This window comes from Harpia harpyja, chromosome 9 (assembly GCF_026419915.1).
Source record: "Harpia harpyja isolate bHarHar1 chromosome 9, bHarHar1 primary haplotype, whole genome shotgun sequence".
NCBI lineage: Eukaryota > Metazoa > Chordata > Aves > Accipitriformes > Accipitridae > Harpia > Harpia harpyja.
The window spans coordinates 4,872,979-4,893,763 of NC_068948.1; the positions used below are offsets into that span (position 1 = coordinate 4,872,979).

Sequence of the window (20,785 nt, forward strand, 5' to 3'; positions counted from 1 at the left end):
ACCTGGTCACACTGGTCTGAAGTGTTTGCTGATGATACTGTAGCTGATTTTTTAATCTATATAGTGATTGAGGAAAACATTCTGAATTTTGATGTCCTTCCCCTACACTTTCCAGTTATGAGTAACTACTTGTAAAGGAACTGACGGACAAATCATAATCTAGAAACCAGGAAGAGGGGAAAACTAACACATTTGCTTGCTTGCTTCCAAAAGGGTTCTTCAGTTTGAAGAAAAAAAAAAAAAAAAAAAGAGAAAAAAGAGAAATGAGTTAAAACTTTATTCAATAGCAATGAAGCCTGAAGCTGATAATTTCAACCTTCTTGGATACAGCTGTAGCAATGAGAAAATAAGAGCCTGAAGGATGGATAAACCATATTATCTTAACTAGCAAAGGCAAACTTTCAAAATATGAAATCAGAAAGGAAAAGCTATACTATTAACTTTTTTCCCTGGCTAAGAAAATATGTTCAAATTTTCAATTCTTTGGTTCTTATTTAGTAAGCCTGCAGCATATACCAAGCCTGCTGAAAGTGTAACCTCCCAAAATTTAACTGCCAAATAAGCAAGATTACAATGAGCCCAAGAGGCATGTCTATCTTTTTGTCTTACAATTGAGTACTGTAGGTTTTTGTTAAAAGAAACTATGACAAAGTTCAGCTTAAAGTTAAGAAGGCAAAACTGTTTAAATTAAAAAACAAGTTTGCAAAACAATGCTTGCAAGTGTGTCCAAACAGTAATATATGCAATTTCATGATCCATTACACTGTTAAAAAATGCTGATGTGCCTCTATTGATTTTGTTTTCCCTAGCTGTGACCCTTCTCTGCTGCAGTTGGAAACGGAGCTCCTATGCCAAGTCCTGGCCAACCAGATATCTGGGGATCACTTATCCCATCTGCACAAAAAGTTGACATAACAAGAACTGTACTGCCCATCGCATCTTTGTTAAATCTATCATAAATTTTTCTTCCTAAACTAACTTTTTTTTCATTAACATTGTTTAGCTTGCTCCTACACAGCAGCGATGATAGGCAGTGCAAAATCCATAGACATTTCAGTATCTCAGTATACCTCCTTTAACGTAATTACATTCTTTTAGCGTCATTTATATTTTTGGTTTATACGACTATTTATTCAATGTCTGGCCGCTCTTTGATTACCAGAAATTCTCATAGTGGTTTTAGGGCATGAGCTTTCTCTCCAATAGAATTTGTCTGAGTAGTTCTCAAACTTATTCATATAACTATTCCAGAATTTGTCAGATGAAAACCTTAAACCACTTTTATTTACTTGCTGCTGGTACTAGCATTGTTATATCTAAGTGTAAGGTAGATCCTGGATACCAAATAGCTAGATACCATTTTTCTGGCTTAAAACAATGAACTGATGTCTCTTAGTGGAAGAATCCAAAGCAAGTTCAACTGAAACAGATCAGCAGGATGCTTCCTCATCTTACATTCACCCTGGCTTCATTCCAGGGCTTGATCAAAACCAGCCCAATCCTGCAAACGTTTACAATCCTTCTGACTGTAGCACTTAAATAGCCTGTGGGAGTAAGAACCTATTCTTGCATATAGAAAGGAACTCTATATTGTTTAACAGTTTGATTTGCTATTATATGCTACTGCATAAGTTTTATTTTAATATCATGCAACTGCTGTGATAGCATTTTTATAATTGGTGCTCTACCCCAGAGGAGAACTTTTTGAAGAGTAAAAAATGCTACCTAGGTGCTGAATCAGAGAATTTACTGAGAGCACTTCGGGTAGTAGTACTTAGCTACGAAGCTTCCCAGCAAAGGTGCTGCAGGTGCTAAAGAATTCAAACTACAAGATCAATGATGTTAATTAATGGTTCATGCAACATAACATAAAAGAAAATTAAAGTAGTGAATTAAATTTTGAAAGAAAAGTCCTGGACGGAATCCAGCTGAGATGCTGATGCCCTTCTGAAATTTGTGCATATTCTACCAACAGATTCAGACCTACATTATCTCCATATTCTGAATCAGAGGTGTGGTGATGTAGCAAGAATGATTTTTGCTATGCTAAATAGTAATGGTTGCAAATTTCATCTCCAAAGTCTCAGATTTGGAGTACATGGGGTTTTAGCAATAACAAGCTTGCATGAATTTCACTGACATTCGTACACCCATTGATTTCACAACATGCCAATCTCAGGTGACACAACGAATTGTCATTTACCAGGAAAACACAAAGAGATCTTTCATTAACACTCCCTTTAACTTAAATGTTTCAGATGCCTTCCAAACTTCTCAGATACACCACAGGAGCACAGGTTTGATGGCAAGAAATGACAGATGAAAAACTTTTAAATAACTACCTCTTTAGAAATTAAAAACTGCTTTAAAGAAAGATACCGTATTTATAATAGCCAATGGTAAAAGAGAATAACGATTCAACAGGATTTTTTTAATCAAGCATCATGGAATTCAGATTGTAAAAACATACAGAGACACTAGCAATGTTTTCAAAGACCAAAGGAGCTGTATGTCACTATAGATGAGAGACTACAGCTTGGAGCAAAAAAGAGAAAAGTGAAAAAGCTTTGACCAACTGATTTTGTAGTTGGAGGTTTTTTTGGTTGTTTTGTTTTGGGGGTTTTTTTGCCTCTGCCCAATCTGGGAAAAACATGTATCTTGCCTCCCTCTGCAAGATCAACTGTAATCTGTCCTTTTAAACCCTAAAGCAGCGAGGCCAAGAAATACTGTTTGCCTGTGTACTTAAAATTACACCCTCAAGTAGGCTGGAAGAAAATTCATAATGCAAATTCATTCAAGGAGTAATCATATGACCCCATGGACAAACCCTGCAGTGTACCACAAATTATTTCATTAATTAAAGTAGCTCTGTCTTAAGGAGTATCTCTCAATTTCAAAACCACGTTAAAAATAAATTTCCCTGCCAACATTCCAAACAATGCTTCTGACAATTAAAATGAAAAGATATTAAAAGTAGAATGTGCTCTTTACTTTTAAAGTAAACATCATATTCTGCTTTCCTCTTAGAGATTCCAGCTGATAAATTTCACCCAGTAATGTCCATCTTGTTTCTTTGTGGTACTACATGCACTGTCATAATGTTTGCATGGCAAATATTGCTACAGAAGCTTATTTTATTTAAAACTGCATTTTTTTTATAACATTTCTATTTCTTAAAACTATTTTTAAATGTTTCTACTACTCTTAAGATCATATTTTACCAACACTAAACTTTAGAATAGAACATTCTGTATAAGCATACTGTGAAAGAGCAGATTTGGAGCTGGGACAGAACTGTCCAAGAAAACATACATTAACTTCACCAACATAATTCTTCGCACAAACATACAGTACTACCCATTTTTAAAGTACAAGTAGTTTGCAAGCATAATAAGTAAGGATTGTGGAAAAATCAGTTAAAATGTTTTAACCAAATTATTTTCTACTTTTAGTTTTAAATCAAAATTTATTTTGCTTTCATAGTGTTGATTTGTTGTACAAAACTGAAAACCTGAAACTGAAGTCATAGTTTCCATGTGAAAATTGCAATATCCCTCAAGTTTTGGTTTTCCTTTTTACTGGAAAACCATCAAGAAAATATTTTCCATTCATTTTTGTCTACATTGCTGGGAGACAAAGGGGCAGTCCAACTACTTCTAACACAATACAGTCAAGGGAATTTTCTTCCAAACTTGAACTACAGAAAATCGAGTCCCAAACCCCCGATACTGCAGTTTGATGAAAGTCAGAGGTGCCTCTACTAATGCTGTGAAAACTGAGATGCCCAACCTTCGAGGCCACAAACAGCGAGAAATCATGTCGTCCCTGAATGACAGCATTCCCATTTTCTACATAGAGAATGTATGCACTGCAAGTAAATCAAAAGAATATTCTCGTTCCTGTCAGAAAACATAAGATTCTGGCTCCACGTTTTTGTTCTCAACTATTCACCTGTAAAAGAAGGCAGGCCATTCATTTGTACTGATACTAGATTAAGGTGGTGATGATAATAATAAAGGCTTTATTTGATGAACAGCCATGAAAGTTAGTGATAGGGAAACATCTATATTCAAATATTTCATTAGCTATATGAGAAAAGTGAGATTATCAGTCATGATTATTTTTACTCTTATTAGCTACAAACCATCACTGCTGAAAAGAATTTGGAAGTTGATTTGGTGTCATGAACTAAAAGGGAGCCGATACCTATTTCTGAAAGCTATTTGGAAAGTAGGCGCTACACCTTGGTGTACTGACATGGCCAGTTAGTTGAAAACTTGAGAAGTGAGAGAATATTGTAGTGACACTTATGCATCAGTGTATATCATACATTGTCTTTGACTGACTGACTATGGTGGCATATGCAATTCCAGGTAATAAAGGCACTTATACTTTTGGTCAATATTAGGGAAGGAGTTGACAATTCTGGAATCAGATTCAGACACAACCGTGGTAGCAGGTCACCCAAAACAAGAGCTGAAATACTTAAGGAAGGAACAGTTATATGTATCACAGTGCTGCCAGGTAAGTTCATACATTTGAAGACTACATTAACCATTCCCTAACTCTTACTTTTCTTACACTGTGACTTGACCTACAGTGGTTTAGAGATATAAAGGTAATAAGAATCAAAACAAATATTCTTAGAAAAAAACATGAAGAAAACTTATTAGAGCTATTATGGTACCAAAATATGTAGTTCTGTTGCACTTCTGTTACTACTGAAATATTTTGAAAGATTAGGTGAATTTCTCCAGAATTTTTATGTAGAGAAAGTCAGAATAACAATTCATAATGTTAAAAGTCAACCACAGAAAACAGCTGCACTTTGACTTTTTCCTTATCAATTGCTTTGAAATTACTTTAAAGTTGAATTAATTGAGATTAATTCCATTTTCTTCAAGGACAATTTTGCTTTTACTGTAATTGAAAAACAGAGCCAAATTTCAAGCTCTCAAAATATTTTTCCAATAGACCTTCATTATCTGTTATCCCAGTCATTCATAATTAGAAAACAGACACAAATATCTATTATGCAGCGGCTTCAGATGTTTTATTTCTGGCATCTGTTTAACATGTTTTTATTTCTGGCATCTGTTTAATATATACATTTGCTGTTCAATAGAATCCCCTTTGCAGCAGCAGTTGCTACAAGTGAATGGTTTCTAAATTCTACCACATTATCTTTTGCACATTTTTGCCTTTTTTTTTTTTTTTTTTTTTTTTTTAAGAAAAAGTATTCCTGAAAAACGTTGGAAACCACTGGTGAATGTATTCAGAATTAGAATGCAGTGCTCCTACCCAACTGGTTCTCAGCTACTTCAAGTGAATATAATTGTGGTTTTCAGTCGTGAGACACCTTCAGAGTTTTGGCCAACACAGTGGTCATCATGTATTAAACCTTGGAGAAATTACAGTGCTTCTTAAAACAACAAAGGGAATTAAAACTCAAGTTCTTGACTGGTAAGTGATCCTTAGAGGGTTTTTTGTTGTTGTTATTGGTTTCGTTTGTTTGTTTGTTTTCCCCTTCTAGGTTTACAGTTTTATAAAATAGTCTTAGAACCACGTAAAAATTGTAGGCTATCCTTTTGATAACAATTGCAATAACGATAACCATGTTTTAGTGCTGTATGCTTAAATCATAATACTGATGAGCTATATTTGTATTCCAAAAAAATCACTGTCTTGAATATGTATCTGTTAATATTTTCTCAGATCCACATTTAAAAGACATTTCTACTGGGAGTTTCCAACATATACCTGCAGAAGATGGATGGAAAGTAAGAAAACTGTACCACTCTGAGATTTCACCTTCAAACTATCACATCTCTCATGTGTGATTCTAACTCAGTCATGCCATCTTTGCATATCTTGTATACAAGCTGACAGCAGCTTTTTTTTTTCCCCTGCAAGAAGCCCAATAATAAGCTTTTTAACTTTACCAGAATATTCTTGGGGTACAAACGTGTCGTTTTAAAAAAAAAATGTCTTTCTTGCTTTCAAGCATGTTAGTGGTGCTCACTAGCAGGCTTGATTTCTAAAAAGAAATGTAATTTCCCATCTATTTTTGGTGGACAGCCATGGAAAACTGCTACACAGAAATAAGCTTGCACTTAGTGCAACTATACATGCAAATGAATAGCTGCATGCAAAGGTAGGCATTTTCTGTACTTAAAAGACAATCTGAATGAAGAAGTCAAGGATTTACTTTTTCTAGAAGTTTTGCTCAACATATGTAAGCCAAGTGAACTATTTTCAATATTTCTATACAGAAAAAAACCCTTATCATACTATAAAAAATAGATTACCTATTGTTATTTCTTCTGTTTACTTTTTACTGTTCAGTCATTTTCACTAAGGTTTTCTTTCCTATCGCAATTGCTTTCAGTCTTCCAAATGTAATGCACAACTATCCTTTGACTTCACGTGACTAGAGACTGCAATTTTAACCCCAAGCACTATATTTAATGGTGGGAAAAGGAAGACTGTGAAGGCATGAAATAAAAGGAGAAATGGGAGAAAAAAGCAAAGAAAAACATGAACCCACAGTTTAAAAATAACATCTCTCTTTCTCTTTGTTTTTAAAGATGCTATCTGTTTGATGATATCTTTCAAATAATATTGGGAAAAATAATTAACCTGCAAGGGAATAAACAAACCTGCCATTCTGCAATGATGAGGTTTTTATTCAGCTACGTATCTCTTTCACAATAAAGGTAGTATGGATTTGTCTATTGACTGATCCTGGCATTGCATACTGAGGCAAACAAATCCTGCCTGCCCTGACAATTTATAGGCTTTTTTCTGCTTAGCACTTGGAGTAGTGGCCACACCATAGCATTACTGTCAAAGGAAATGATGTCCCATTGTTATAATACCTGGTAGCACAACTCCAGAATTTACATCCAGTTGAGTGTGAGGACAAGGAAGGGGGTGTAGGGCTTCAACTACTGTATCTACTGCCATCAGTCTCCAAATCATATAATAAATTTATGGCACATGATTGCAGGTTGTGAGGATTTATCACCCTTTTCATGCACTTTAAAGGGCTTGAATGAAATATAGCAGCGTGGATGCTGACAGTCCACTGACTTAAAGCACAACTCGCCATATAGCCTGCAGGGCTGCTGGCCTGCAAATAGGCGATGGGAAGGCAATATCCAGAAATGGTAATTTAGAAGTATATCAATACAAACTGAGGTTTTATACCACTAATAAAGCCTATCAAGGGGGCTGCAGCATCCTCCTCCTCTGCAGTATGGCACACAGCGATGCATGTTTTCCTGGCACTACAGTATCTTTCAATTAATTGATTATATGGATGAGGTTGCCTCGTGTGTCCAAACTACTTGAACTTGTAAAGCTCATCCCTCTCTTTTCTGAGAGGACAGAAGTGGATGCATAAAACAGGTGCAAAAGCCCAGGAGCAAAAGCCACTAGTAAATTTATTAATGCATAAATTTCCCTTTGCAAAGAATTACATACCAAATTACACAAACTCACTTGAGACCTTGTTTTTCAGTAGCCAGCAAGGACTCCAATATTTTTTTTTTAAATTGATTTGTTCTTTAATTAAGAAACATGCTTATTTTTATTTAATGAACCTGGGCTGTAATGTAAAAAGAGCCAAAAGAGCTAACCATCATCATTTTCACTGTTCTGTGCATGGAAGTATGAATACTTTACTACAGGAAATGTCCAAGGCAGGGAGACCATACTGCTTTTATAACCTTTACCATTACGCATTAATGCTGATCCAGCCATAAGACTATTTTTTTTGGTATATCATTGTGTGTAACTACAGAAAAGCAGATGAAAGCTCATTTTAGCAGGAGGGACAGTGAGCAAACAAATCAGTTGTGCAGTAAAAAGAAGAAAGTGAAAGGGAATTTTCTGTCTGGGGATGAAGAAGAAGGTGGCTCATCATTTCTAGTCCTCACAAACACGCCAGTAATTCTGACCTGTGCACCTAAGCTGATCTGGAGCCTTTTCTGAGTCTAACCTATTTCTGCTGAAAATCAAGAATAATTGAACCCTGGAGTGAACTGCAGACTCCTGCTTCCAGACACTCATATCACATACTCAGTTCGAGTGAACTGCTAATTGCTACACATAAGATTATTTTAATTTGCTCAAAATGTACTGGTTTAACCACACTTGCATGGCTGGGTACCTGATAATTACTGGATAATACTTTAATAGGTTATTCATCTCAACTTCTTCCAAAAAACACAGGCAGATTAGCTGGATGTACATCTTTGTCTCCCATAATACAATACGTTATTAATAAATACATATCTTTTCATCATGTACATACACAGGAACTAGAACATACCAGGATCCCTAGGCCCTACTAAAGGATCAGATAAGTATTTCTGTGTCTGTATATGTTCACCTCTGTAATATATACATATCATATATAAGTAATATATATATGCATAAAAATATACATATATACATACACACAATACCCATATACATATACAGCTATATTTTATCCCACACAGATTTGAGAACACTTTCCTACTGGGATATACAAAGCAGCTGTACATAATCAGCCAACTGGCTTCTGCTTGGCTTCTGTTTGAAAATTAAAATATTGACATTGCAGATGTCTCTACCTAGTTCACATCCATTACATTTACAGGGTAGATTACAAAAAACTTCAAGGCAGTGAGTACATTTTAGCTGAAATGCAGATGATTAATTGCAAGAAAAGATTGCTGAAAGCTTGCCATCAACAATTTTTAAAGTATGCACAAACTACACACATTCGTACACAGAGAACATAAAAAGTGCTCTGCTGAGTTATACCCAAAGCCTAGCATCCCATCTCCAGCAGTGGAGGACTAGGGAAAAGGTATGTGAAAAAGGCTTATTCTTCCAAAGATAGACTTTTCTGTATTCTTTAGCTTCCTTTAACGCAGGGGCTTCCTAGGCCACAGTCAAGTACTAATATGCTGAATAACCATAAGTCGCCTATGAGTTTTTCTCCCTGGATTTATCAAATTCCTTGGACCAATTTATACTTTTGTTTTCCACAACAGCTCATAGCAATAAGTTTCATTATTAAACGTGTAACATTTGACATTTCAAACCTCCTCTAAAATCAAAGTATTGCTTCGAGAGACATCGCTCTGAATCAAAAAAGCTCAGGCTCAAACATTTAATTTTGAGATAGTTTTGAGGTGGATTTATGGAGACATTTCAGCTTTGCAGTTCAGATCTATATATACTTCTAAGTTTTCTACTGCTGATTTTTAAAAAATATGAATATTTTAATATGAAATAATGAGCACACTCATTACATACCTTTAGCAGCCAACAGGCAGAAACTGAAGACCTATCAATTCATTTTCAAAAACTGCTAAAGCACCATCCACAAGAGAGGTTGTAATAAGCACTTAAATTTTCAGCAATTCTTTTAGTCAGAGCTCTGGTTTACACACAGGATATAAAGCTAAACCATATCTTTACAAGTTGTTTGCTCGTTTGTTTTTAAACAAAAAGAACAAATAAAAAAAAATCAGGATGAAATCTTCTTTTGCTTAGCTTGAGAAGAAAAAAAAAAAGTAATTTGGATCATACCAGTATAATAAATACAAGATGGGAGAAATACATTCCTCGGGGTTAGCAGATCATGCCCACCCAACTGGGACCAAGACAGGGTCTAGCAGGCAGGCTATGAAGGATTTAATTTATGATGTAGTGAGAGTCCTATAATTAAAATTCACAACCAAGTGCAATATTTTACTTTCTAGTATTAAAAATGCATCAGTATTCCCATATCATACAAAGCATTTCTACAATGCATGTATGCAAGCTTCCATAATACGAAAATTAAATCTTTGTGTCTTATTTTCCTTGGTAAACCCAGTGGCAATATTAATTTTTTTAAAGCTGAATACCCCAAAGAGTTCATCATAATTACCTTATTACAAGAAATGTCAAAAAACATTCATAAGTATTTGGTTTTCCTTATACATTGTAAGCAGAAAACCATTTCTGCTACTGTCCTGAACTCATTTTTTTTCATTGTTTTAAGACCATCATTAGTGTCAGCAGTATTTCAGTCATGTGCCTTTACTTGAAAGTACACTTTGAGACCCATCAAAATGTACCTCTCTGCTTCGATTACATTTTTCTGCAATTCTTATTCAAACATTCCATGTTTTATTCTCATTATGGTCATGAACTCTATCTACACTCAAACTGTTTTTCAAGTATCTGCCCCAGACTACTTTGATTAGGAAGCATTTTGCTTGGTGAAATAGTTTTACACAGTGGTTGCATTCCACTAAAGCAATTGCAGATTTTCTGTGTGGAAGTCCCAAAAGCTTTGTAAATCTCCCCATCATACTTTGAGTAAAACTCAGCACAGTAAGAATCATCAGCACAATAAATGTATGCAACCCACGTCCTCCTTCAGACCTACACCATCAACGGACGCTTAGTGCTTGCTCTAAAGTGGTGTTGATGTTGACACCATTTTGGTTTTCATGCTATTTAGGATTTGATATCCTGAATGACCCCTCCAATTTAATCTTCCAGGAATTGTATTCTTATTTTTAAAATATGTGCAATGCATTAAAAAAAACCATGAACACATGTATGTATATGCAGAACGCAGTAACTTCTGAGACAGAAAAGATTGAAGTATCATAACATTGATGCAGGCAGAATCAGAAGCCACTGGGAAGTTTCAGATGCTACTTTTACCTAGATAGAAAGAAACTATATCTTTTCTTATCTCTTCTGATGGTTCTTTGTGATTTTTTTTTTTTAATTTTATTTTTTTTATTTTAATCCTTTGGTTAAAAGAAAACTCCTAAAAGCACCCTTGTATTTTCCTCCATGTTATTGGATTTATAGGTCAAAAGGAAGAAGGAGGCCTAGAGAGTTCACCAAAGTCAATGCAATTGTATTCACATTTTACAGATTTGGTCACCTTCTTATTCCATAAACTAGCAGGGATTACAACTAACAAAACAAAACAAAAAAGCACAGTCCAGAAAATACTACCATAATATTTGAAATGTATCAAAGATGACAACAAGTGCATATCAGACCAAGATGCCTTATCTATCCTTGCCACTTTGCTAGGCCAGCCTGCCCACAGTTTACATTTCCTGGTATCTTTTGATTCTCATCTATCATATCCAATCTCATTTCTATTAATTCATGTACTAATCTTCTTCTTCTTGTTAGGTTAAGTATAAAACAAATCCCTGTCCCGGCAGATTGGTCTTGATAAGAAGCCGCCATCTTTAGAACCAGTTTTCATTTCTCTGAATCATAGCCATGCACTATTATACAATGCATAGCTATCAACAATACTTAGTGCTTCAGACCCTTCCTCATGCTTTATCTATTTTTACAAATTATTATTTTATGATACTGAACAACCCTGTAGGCTACTCTTCTTAATTCCTTCTGTTTCCTCTCTAAATGTCTTCATATGTCCTTTTATTTCTAGCAATTATTTATAGACATTTATCAGTCCTGGTTTGGGGCTCCTTGGCTGGAATGCAATGTATTCAGGCTATTGTGCATCATGGAAAACAAGTTCCTTTTTTTAAATGCAATTCTCAAGCTATTTTCCCAACCACTGCAGTTAAGATTTTACCCCACTGGGCTTGCGGCACATTGTTACAAGTCACATAATGTCAAATGTGTTTAAAATAATTTCTGTTAAATGCCTCCAGCAAGTGAAATGAGATGGTTGCCAAGTTCATTTAACCAGCCTTCACTTTCCAACCTTCAAAGAGTGAGACACCCGAATGTTTCTGCCTACCTATGTAAACCATGAGATTACAGTCACTCCCATTAATATACTCAGGTAAGTCTGCAGCAGGACACAGATCCTAAACCCTAGAGTTGGCAGCTGGATAGATCAGAAATCTATAGGAAATAAACTGGGTCATAACTTAGAAAACAAAAACGTGAGAAATCAGCAGTACAGTTAACACAAAACCCATTACAGTCAGTAGAAAAACTGCCATAGGTGTCACTGAATCAGGCTCAACTATCATTTTTCTGGTGTGTATATATGCCGACTTCAGTCTCATACAGAAATTAGAGACTTTATAAATAAAAAACATGCAAACTATTTCTCTACTGGTGTTTCTTTTTTTTTTTTAATAAATAGCCTCCAAATTTGCAGTTTGTCCAGGAAAAGACCTCCTAATAGAAATCTGAAAACATCTGTGGTCACCTTCACACACACACAAAAGGTGAATAGCCTTAGTAACACAGAAAATGTATGAAAACATCACCAAAACATATCCTTACTGGGACTATGCCCAAGAGATTCCTTAATTAGTCATAGACGGATTAAATAAATACAAAAATTACACGCTATCTCCATGTTTTCTTCTGTTTTCTTCTACTTGTTCTTACCTCCAATGGCAGAGAAAAGAGGGTCCTTAAAAGGGGCTTGGCACAACATTTCACTGTAATTTCTGTGTGTTTCCCCAATTAAGGAACTAAACCTTCAAATCATTAAGGAAAAAAAGTCATTTTGGAAAGCAATAAAAAGCTGGAACATGTGCCTTACAGCAACATCAAGGAAGCCCAAGATAAACATTCACTTAAATATTAAAATTAAGATTTATATATTTAAATTTGTGATGCTGTCCTCAAGATTTATTTATTAGTAAACCTCTGATATTTCTGATGAATAATAGACAATGTGCAAGTGCAATGTTAGAGTCAATAAATAAGTGGAAAGTCACTAGAAAATTCCATTGGGTTTGTGACTACTAAAATTATGGCCCCACAGGAAAACACACAGGAACCCAGCAATGAATGATTTAAAGCAAGATAATATCATCTGAATCCCTTAACAAGGCCTCAAAATCCTTCAGGCAAGCTTCACAGTCCAGTATATCTATATCTTTCTCTACATAATTACACATCTCTCATCATTGAATTACTGGAATCCATGGACATTTACACTTTGACCCAGTGATCATGAAGACAGATCCAAGATACCTATAAGACCATTTTTTATTTTTCAGCAGAAGACTATTTCACTGAATGGTTTTGATTCAGAGCTTGAATGAAGACGAAGGTGGTTGTGGTAGGGAACAAGGTTATGCGTATAATGCAAAACCTTTCTTTTGGAACTTCAAAAAAAGAAATACAACAATACAGTTTTAATACAAAAAGAAGGAATCAGGAATCATACATGCAAACACACGCACATAAAGGTTTCTATCCAGCTGTGCAGTGCAACTATTGATTGGGAGCAGCAAGACAGCAAAACCTGATGAATAATTTCAAGATATATGCCATAAAATTTGAAGAACTATGGAAAACAGATGTAAACAACGTGAAATCTTGGTTGACTGAAAGCCATCTGCATAGAGAACTATGACAGATTCTAGCTAACATTGATTCTACAGGTTCACTTTTGCACAAAATAATTTTGCAAGTATTGGTGTTCTTGACACCAGGAAAAATGAGGTTATGAAGTTTAATGGGATGAATACCTGGGGGAAAGAGGGAAAGGATAAGAAAAAGATAAAGTCGAGAAAAATTATTCAAAGTCTGATTAACAGGTAAGACAATCAAAATGCCAAACGCTACATGGATAAATACCAAAGTGCAGCAAGAGAAAATGGATGAAAACAATTACAGAAGAATTCACTGGAAGTTGGACTGAGAAACACATCCACTGAATCAGAAGCACAAACTTGAATATAAGTAGTGAAAAAAATGAAAAGCAAGGATAGTTTATAGATGAGGAAAAATAGGGAACCACCAGTTAAAAAAAAAATAAAAATCCTTGCAGAGAAAAGAAACTTGGTATAGAGTTTGAGTAAAGAACATATAGCAGATAACAGTTAAATATTGTCCCATAGCCTGGAATTAACAAAGCTAAACATTAGACTAAATATTTTTGGGGAAGGGCATGTGGTACATAAGAAGTGTAAACTTCTGCTTGGATGGAGAGAGACAAGGCCACTGAAAGACTTGCATGAACTCGCAGCTCATATCCAGAGTTCATATACTACCAGCAGGATTAAAGCTTAAACACTGCAGAGTTTGAGCTGTTTGACACCACTTTCTTTTACTGAAATACTGGATTTAGGGGCTTTGAATCTACTAAACCTACACCATCCTACTCAGTGGTCTAGGAATGTGTATCTAAATGGGCATGACAAGAAGATGCGGTAGTTTAAATAAAAAAACATAATAAAGTCGGTCCCTTGAGCTGATCAGATAGTCATACTGCTACATACTATTGACCGCGCAAAGGAAGCTCTGACTTTTGTTAGCAATATATTCTTACTTAATTATGAAACTGGTTACAACACAGGGGGAATGGGAAGTGGGGCAGTCTAAGGAAGTTTCTTTTGAATTCTGAATAAACGATCAATATCTGAAATAATTTAAGAATGCACTAGAGACCTACAACAAGAAAAGAGTTAGTGTTCCACTTGCAGCCATACTCACAAATATGAAACACGTTTCTCATCTGAATGAAAAGATTGTCAATTGGTTCATTACATGCTTGTCACAAGTAAGGTAAACGAACATTTACCTGAAAACTCCTTTTAATCTGATGAAGGAGCAGCTCATAATGCATTTCATACCTACAGCTTTTCAAACAATAGCAACTATATGTAAAAATGCAAAACTCACTAAAAAGGTTACATGATTTCTAGAAACTACATAAATAATAAAATAAGGACAAAGAATAACTTCTAGTCCTATCAATATGTAATACAAGGAAGCGAAAGGTAATGTCTATCCTTGTTCAGAGTAAACAAAGCACATGTTGCCACATTAAGCTTCAATGAATATTAAATATTCATAAAAATATACTTGATTCCAGCTTTCATCTCAAAATATTTCAGTGTGCCTATACAGCCAAAACCTTATGTCTGTACTCACAGCTTCAACTGTATAAGGAGGATAAGGCCTTGTGTTCAATGATGTATAGAAAGACATACAAATATATAACGCACAACTCTGATCTCAATTAAATCACTGTCACTCCACCGATATTAATAGGAGCTTCTACTGTTTTAGATTTCTTTCACCAAGATCCAGGTTAACTCCATAACATAATCTGATCATACAATTACTACTTACAAATGCAGTGGAGATACCTCTCAAGTGGAATGCAGCAAATGTTTAATAACTCACAATAAAATTGCACAACAGCTGATGACAACAGTTAAAGAAAACTAATTCAGCCTTCACCTGCGGAAGACTTTAGCTAGGATGGTTGTACCCAAATTGAAATTTGGAACAATATCTTATTCTTATAGAATTTCATCATCAGACAAAGTCAACAGTGAATTTAATCAGAACATTTTCATTACTAACTTTAATTCTCAAAGTGTGTTTTTATTTTGCTGCAATTGTTGTATCTGCATTTACACAAGTAACATTGTTCAGTATTTCAATCTGCCCTACAAGATTAGCATATTCATAAGGCACTTTCCATTTATTCCTATTATTTACCTAGCCTTATGCTATATAAAGATATAAAAATGAGCCTTCCAGCAGCTAACCTTACAGGCAAAAAGGTGGAATTCCAACTCTGAACAGAAACTATACATGTTATTTGGTCTGAATCCTAATCATATCCCAGGGGGTGCCTTCGTTGATTGCAGGTATGAATAAAAAAGAGTAAACTTAAATTGAAGCTTTCATTCCAAACTATGTTATTTTACTTTTTCTTTTTTCTTTTTAACTGCAGAGACTTGACTGTTTTTCAGAAATCATTACCTGCTGTCCCAAAGGGCTGCTCCCCCATCTTTATGCGGGGGAAGGATTCAGTGAGCCACAAAATCAGCAAGAAAAGTTGTACAATATGATAATAATGCATTTATCGACACAGAATTTGTTCAGACATTATTTATAGAGATACGACTGGCATGGACTTACCTGTAGGGGATCCCTCCATGACATGACCAACGTAGGGTCCTTCTTTGAACATCGGCCTGTTATCATTTTGATCAATAACAGAAATATCTAGGCGGACTGGACCATCAATGGTTTTTCCACTTATATCTGTGACCTCAACTTCAAGCTGTATGAACAAAAAGAGAGGAGTAAACTCATTAGCTCACTATCACAGTGAGCAAAGAGTAAGAAAAAAATAGCTCAGATCAGTGCTGCTGCAAACAGACTCTGCCAAGGATACCACTTGCAGCCCATTCTTTTGGACTAGGCTCAGAGCAGATTTTCAATCCAAGCAAAAGAGACAGACAGATGTACATTCAAATCAAGATACCCCTTGGCAGCTTGAAAATGCCATATTTTCTGAAGAATGAAATGTCTAGAGTATAAGAAAAAAAGACCCTCTGTAAATCTGATACTAAACATTTGAAGATTTGGTTAGAATTTGTTCCTTTACTTTTTTCAAGCACATTTAAAGTGGACACATATAGAACTATCATAATATAATTGACATATCTCCTAATGCTCAGTTAAAAGCTTTTTTTTTTTTTTTTTTTCCCCAAAAAAATAAAGGCAAGAATGCATTAGACACATTAAATACATTTTCTCAATGATGATGGCATGAAATTATGTTAGGTAATTTTGACAGTTCTCCAGCTTTTCTAATAAGGTATGGAAGGACAGAACAACTTATGCAGTCTTATATAAGCAGGTATATATACATACGCACGCTCCCATCCCAGCGTATGAAAGCACCTGTTAGACATAAAGCCGACATATGCAGCTGAAGATTTGTTTGGACTTGCTTTACTTCCCAAAACGGGAAAGAAAGATCATACTGTATATCTCAGTCCTCCAAACCACTTGCAATGGAAAGTCACGAGTTACCAAAACTTAATCAGTCATTAGGGCAAACAACGCCAAAGCGTGTCAGATAACGGAAAAAGGTCAATTTACATTGCAACTGCATGTTATACCTGCAGTTCTCTCCCCTCACCAAGATATCAGTAAAATACAGCAATAAACATATTGGCGACACAGCTATCATTTTCACCTACCCTACCCATCCCGGGACTCAACTCTTTAATGGAGTTAAGCCAGCCAGAAAATGAAACTGAGCACAGACATTAATATCACTCTCTTCCAGTTCTTCCCCAAGAAAGTGGTAACAGAAGGGGCTGGAAGTCTCTCAGCATTTTGTTTATTCTGTTAATTTATTCTCCATCGCCATGTCTTATACCTATAAGTTATTTAAAAGTTAGTGATAAATCCTGCTGGGAAAGAATTAGGTCAGAATTCTAATTCCTTATTAAAATGGATGGCTTATTATCACATCTCTCTGTACTTTGTTATGCTTATGAATACATTCCACTGTTATAATTCAATGTGCTAGGTGTGAGTAGGAGTATTTGTTATGAGTAAACTATCTACTCACACACATGATTTGTAAATAGTGTCACAGTCCATTTTAACATCTACTCACTGCTTATCCTCACTTGGCTAGCACTTGCTCTTGCAAGCCTTTCCCAAGCCTTATTTTTTACTATATATAGAGAGAGACAAGATATATAGCTTAACAGCTTAAAAGCAGACAAATACTCTGATGCGAAGACAACTGATTCATGTGCCATTGGCACAGCTGAAGCTTTATGGGGGCACACACCCCAGGGCTTGTTTAACTCTGTACTCTAAAGTCAATGTAGTAATCTTAGGATTGCATATGATGTGATGGGGACTAGGAAGGAAAATGCAGTCTTATTACTGAACTACAATAAAGCTAGATACAGTTTTAGATACAGTTGGAAACTGCTGACAAAAAGAATCACAGAATGGTTTGGGTTGGAAGGGACCTTTAAAGGTCATCAAGTCCAACCCCCCTGCCATGAGCAGGGACATCTTCAACCAGATCAGGTTGCTCAGAGCTCCATCCAACCTGACCTTGAATGTTTCCAGGGATGGGGCATCTACCACCTCTCTGGGTAACCTGCTCCAGTGGTTGACCACCCTCATCGTAAAAAACGTCTTCCTTATATCTAGTCTGAATCTCCCCTCTTTTAGTTTAAAACCGTTAGCCCTTGTCCTATCACAACAGGCCCTGCTAAAGTTTGTCCCCATCTTTCTCATCAGCCCCCTTAAGTACTGAAAGGCTGCAATAAGGTCTCCCCGGAGCCTTCTCTTCTCCAGGCTGAACAACCCCAACTCTCTCAGCCTTTCCTCATAGGAGAGGTGCTCCAGCCCTCTGATCATTTTTGTGGCCTTCCTCTGGACCCGCTCCAACAGGTCCATGTCTTTCCTGTGCTGAGGGCTCCAGAGCTGGACTCTTTATCTTAGTAAATGTTGACTCATCAAAAGTATGTTAATTGCTTTGGGAAATGGAAGAATAGCAATATTTCTCTGTGAAATTCCAGCAAATTCATTTTCAAATTCAAGATAATTTTTTCTTAATCTATCTTTCAATATTAAGTGACTATATTGCTCACTGGAAAGAACAAAGGTTTTGCTAAATTTAAAAAAACTACTTCAGCTGCGTTATCAAAATTGTAAGTCATCTAAAGCAAAGGCTGATGTAACACTAGGGGTTTTTTTTCCCAGACTTGCACAAATTAAGGAAGAGAATAGGAGATTCTTATTAATGACTGAAATAGATTTACTTTATCATTGCCAAGTCCACTGCGTCTGAGACCAACTGGTCAAAAAAGTAGGCATGACAGGTCTGTAGGAACAGTTACACAATCTCTGCTTCATTTTATTAAGACGACAGAGGACTTTATTTTATTAGTCTTTGTACAATAATTTCCAGGCTTGTCCTAAGCATTATGGGTTAACTCACCAGCTCCTTTTAAACCCACTCTTCTACAATGTTTTAAAAATAAAAGCCTGCAGCATCGAAATTATGACCATCTCTCTTTACATGACTAGTTTATGAAAGAAACTGCCTCATATCTTATCTTGCCCAACCAAAAAAACCCCACAAAAAAATCCATAAAGCCCCACTGCCCACAAAACAAAAAAAACCAACAAAGCTAAGAAGCAACAAAACAGCAACAAAAGTATAATGTTACTTAAAAAAACCAAGTGCATGCAAGAGAAAGCATTCAAGTAAAAGAGAGTATTGGCACAAAAAACAAATTACTTTGAACAGGCTGTAAATAAAACCAGGTGGAAAATTAGATTGTGCCTAACTATCAGAAGAGTGAGACTTCAGTCTTTCAATAAAGAAGAAAGGCAGGAAAACCTATCTGGTTTTAATGTAAAACTTGACTGATGTATGAAAGATACTGCATTCATTCTTTTGATAGCAAGAGATTGTAATTGAACATTCAGAAAGTATTGAAGTTCCTACCTGATTATAACAACATAGCTCTAAGAAAAAGCGGTGAGCATAACGACAGATTTGGACAAACTGACAAAAAAAAAATCTTCAGAGCTCTGTAGCTATTTATTATGTGAAAACCCGGTAAGATTGACTATGCTTTCAATGTTGCAACTTAAAAGTTATGGAATTATGCTCGCAATGATGAAGTTATGTTCATCATAATCTAACCAATCATATTTTCAGGAACACTTGAGGCTCATTCCTAATTTCATTTTTGACAAAAGTATACATGCAAACTACAAAGGATAATCAAGGGTTTATGAGAACTGTTACACTTCACAACACAAGTCTCCATGATAGGATACAAGGCAGACTTTGGCTATTGCTTCTAATACAGCTGAGAAACACTGACAAAATTAAGCACACCAATAAAACAGGGAAAAGCAATATAAAGCTGAAAACAGCAGGCAGTAATAGATTTTAGCCTGTTTGTCTAGACTAACTCTTCTTCAATACCCTCTCTTCTCAAAAGGGACTTCTTGACATCCCATCCAATTTCCCTCACCATATCTGCAGTGAGGATCTTTCCTGTCACCCCAAATATAATGATATCACGAGAAGTTTAGTAAGCTTATTCAAAGCTGCACAAACCTGTTTTAAGCACTCTGCTTTATTTTATATAGTCTTGATTCCCTTCCACCCTGCAGTTAGCAACAACATTTACAGGAAAAGATAACCGGTCTCATTCTTACCATTACTTAAAGAAATTTCAAAGGTTTCTCTTCACAGAATGGTTGTTTTCATTCAATTATTGGTTTTGGTGAAACAATTCTGGATAGCCACCTTCCTTCTCTGCATATAAATGTCTATTTTTACTTTGCAGCCAGCCAGCCAGCCAATTGCCCCCACAAAATTACATCATAAATTTAATGTTTTTTCAGAAGTAAATCTGGAATATCTTTTAGTCCTTAATTATCTGCGAAGACTAATACAGGTTCTTTAGTCATTAACTGCCTTCTAATTTTAATTTCCAATTTGTTGCTGATAAGAATGTTTCCTGAGCCCAGCAGTGATACTGGTGGAACCTTTGAGAAACCATGTATAAGAAAGGGCAAAACGCTGCATGGGTGGTTTGTTTTCATCTCCACCCACGAGCTTTTCATCCCGTTGCTCCAACCCCCCTGAGGTCAACCCACCCACGGCAGGAAAAGCAGAGAAGTAAAATGTGACCAAGACAGAGGAAAGCTGCATCATCCTGGAACTGGGGTACACTCAAATGTCTGAAAGGAGCACTGTACCATTACAAAAGACTGCTATACCACTACCTGCCCCGATCTCAGTTATTTTGGGGCATCTATAGGTACAGACCACTGCTGCTTTGCTTTATTCCTAGCTTGATTAGAATTATTATTGCGAACACTTGTTAGGTTTATTTATCATCAATTTTTAAGTGCGGATTGACAGTAAAGAAAGGCAACGGGCTTACAGATCTTTCATGTAGGCAATTTCCTGGTAAGAAAAAAAAACATTTGGCCATGTCTGGGTCATTAA

The 20,785-nt window shown here is 35.8% G+C and overlaps 1 protein-coding gene across 3 annotated transcripts in view; it reads right to left on the reverse strand.

Moving 5' to 3' along the window:
• Positions 1–20,785, reverse strand: part of CDH13 (cadherin 13) — a 541,021-nt gene that overhangs the window by 225,038 nt on the left and 295,198 nt on the right. For all 3 annotated transcript variants that reach the window (XM_052797009.1, XM_052797007.1, XM_052797006.1), the window contains exon 6: positions 15,904–16,048. In XM_052797009.1, coding sequence (XP_052652969.1) covers positions 15,904–16,048 — 145 coding nt within the window. The remainder of the gene's footprint in view (positions 1–15,903; positions 16,049–20,785) is intronic.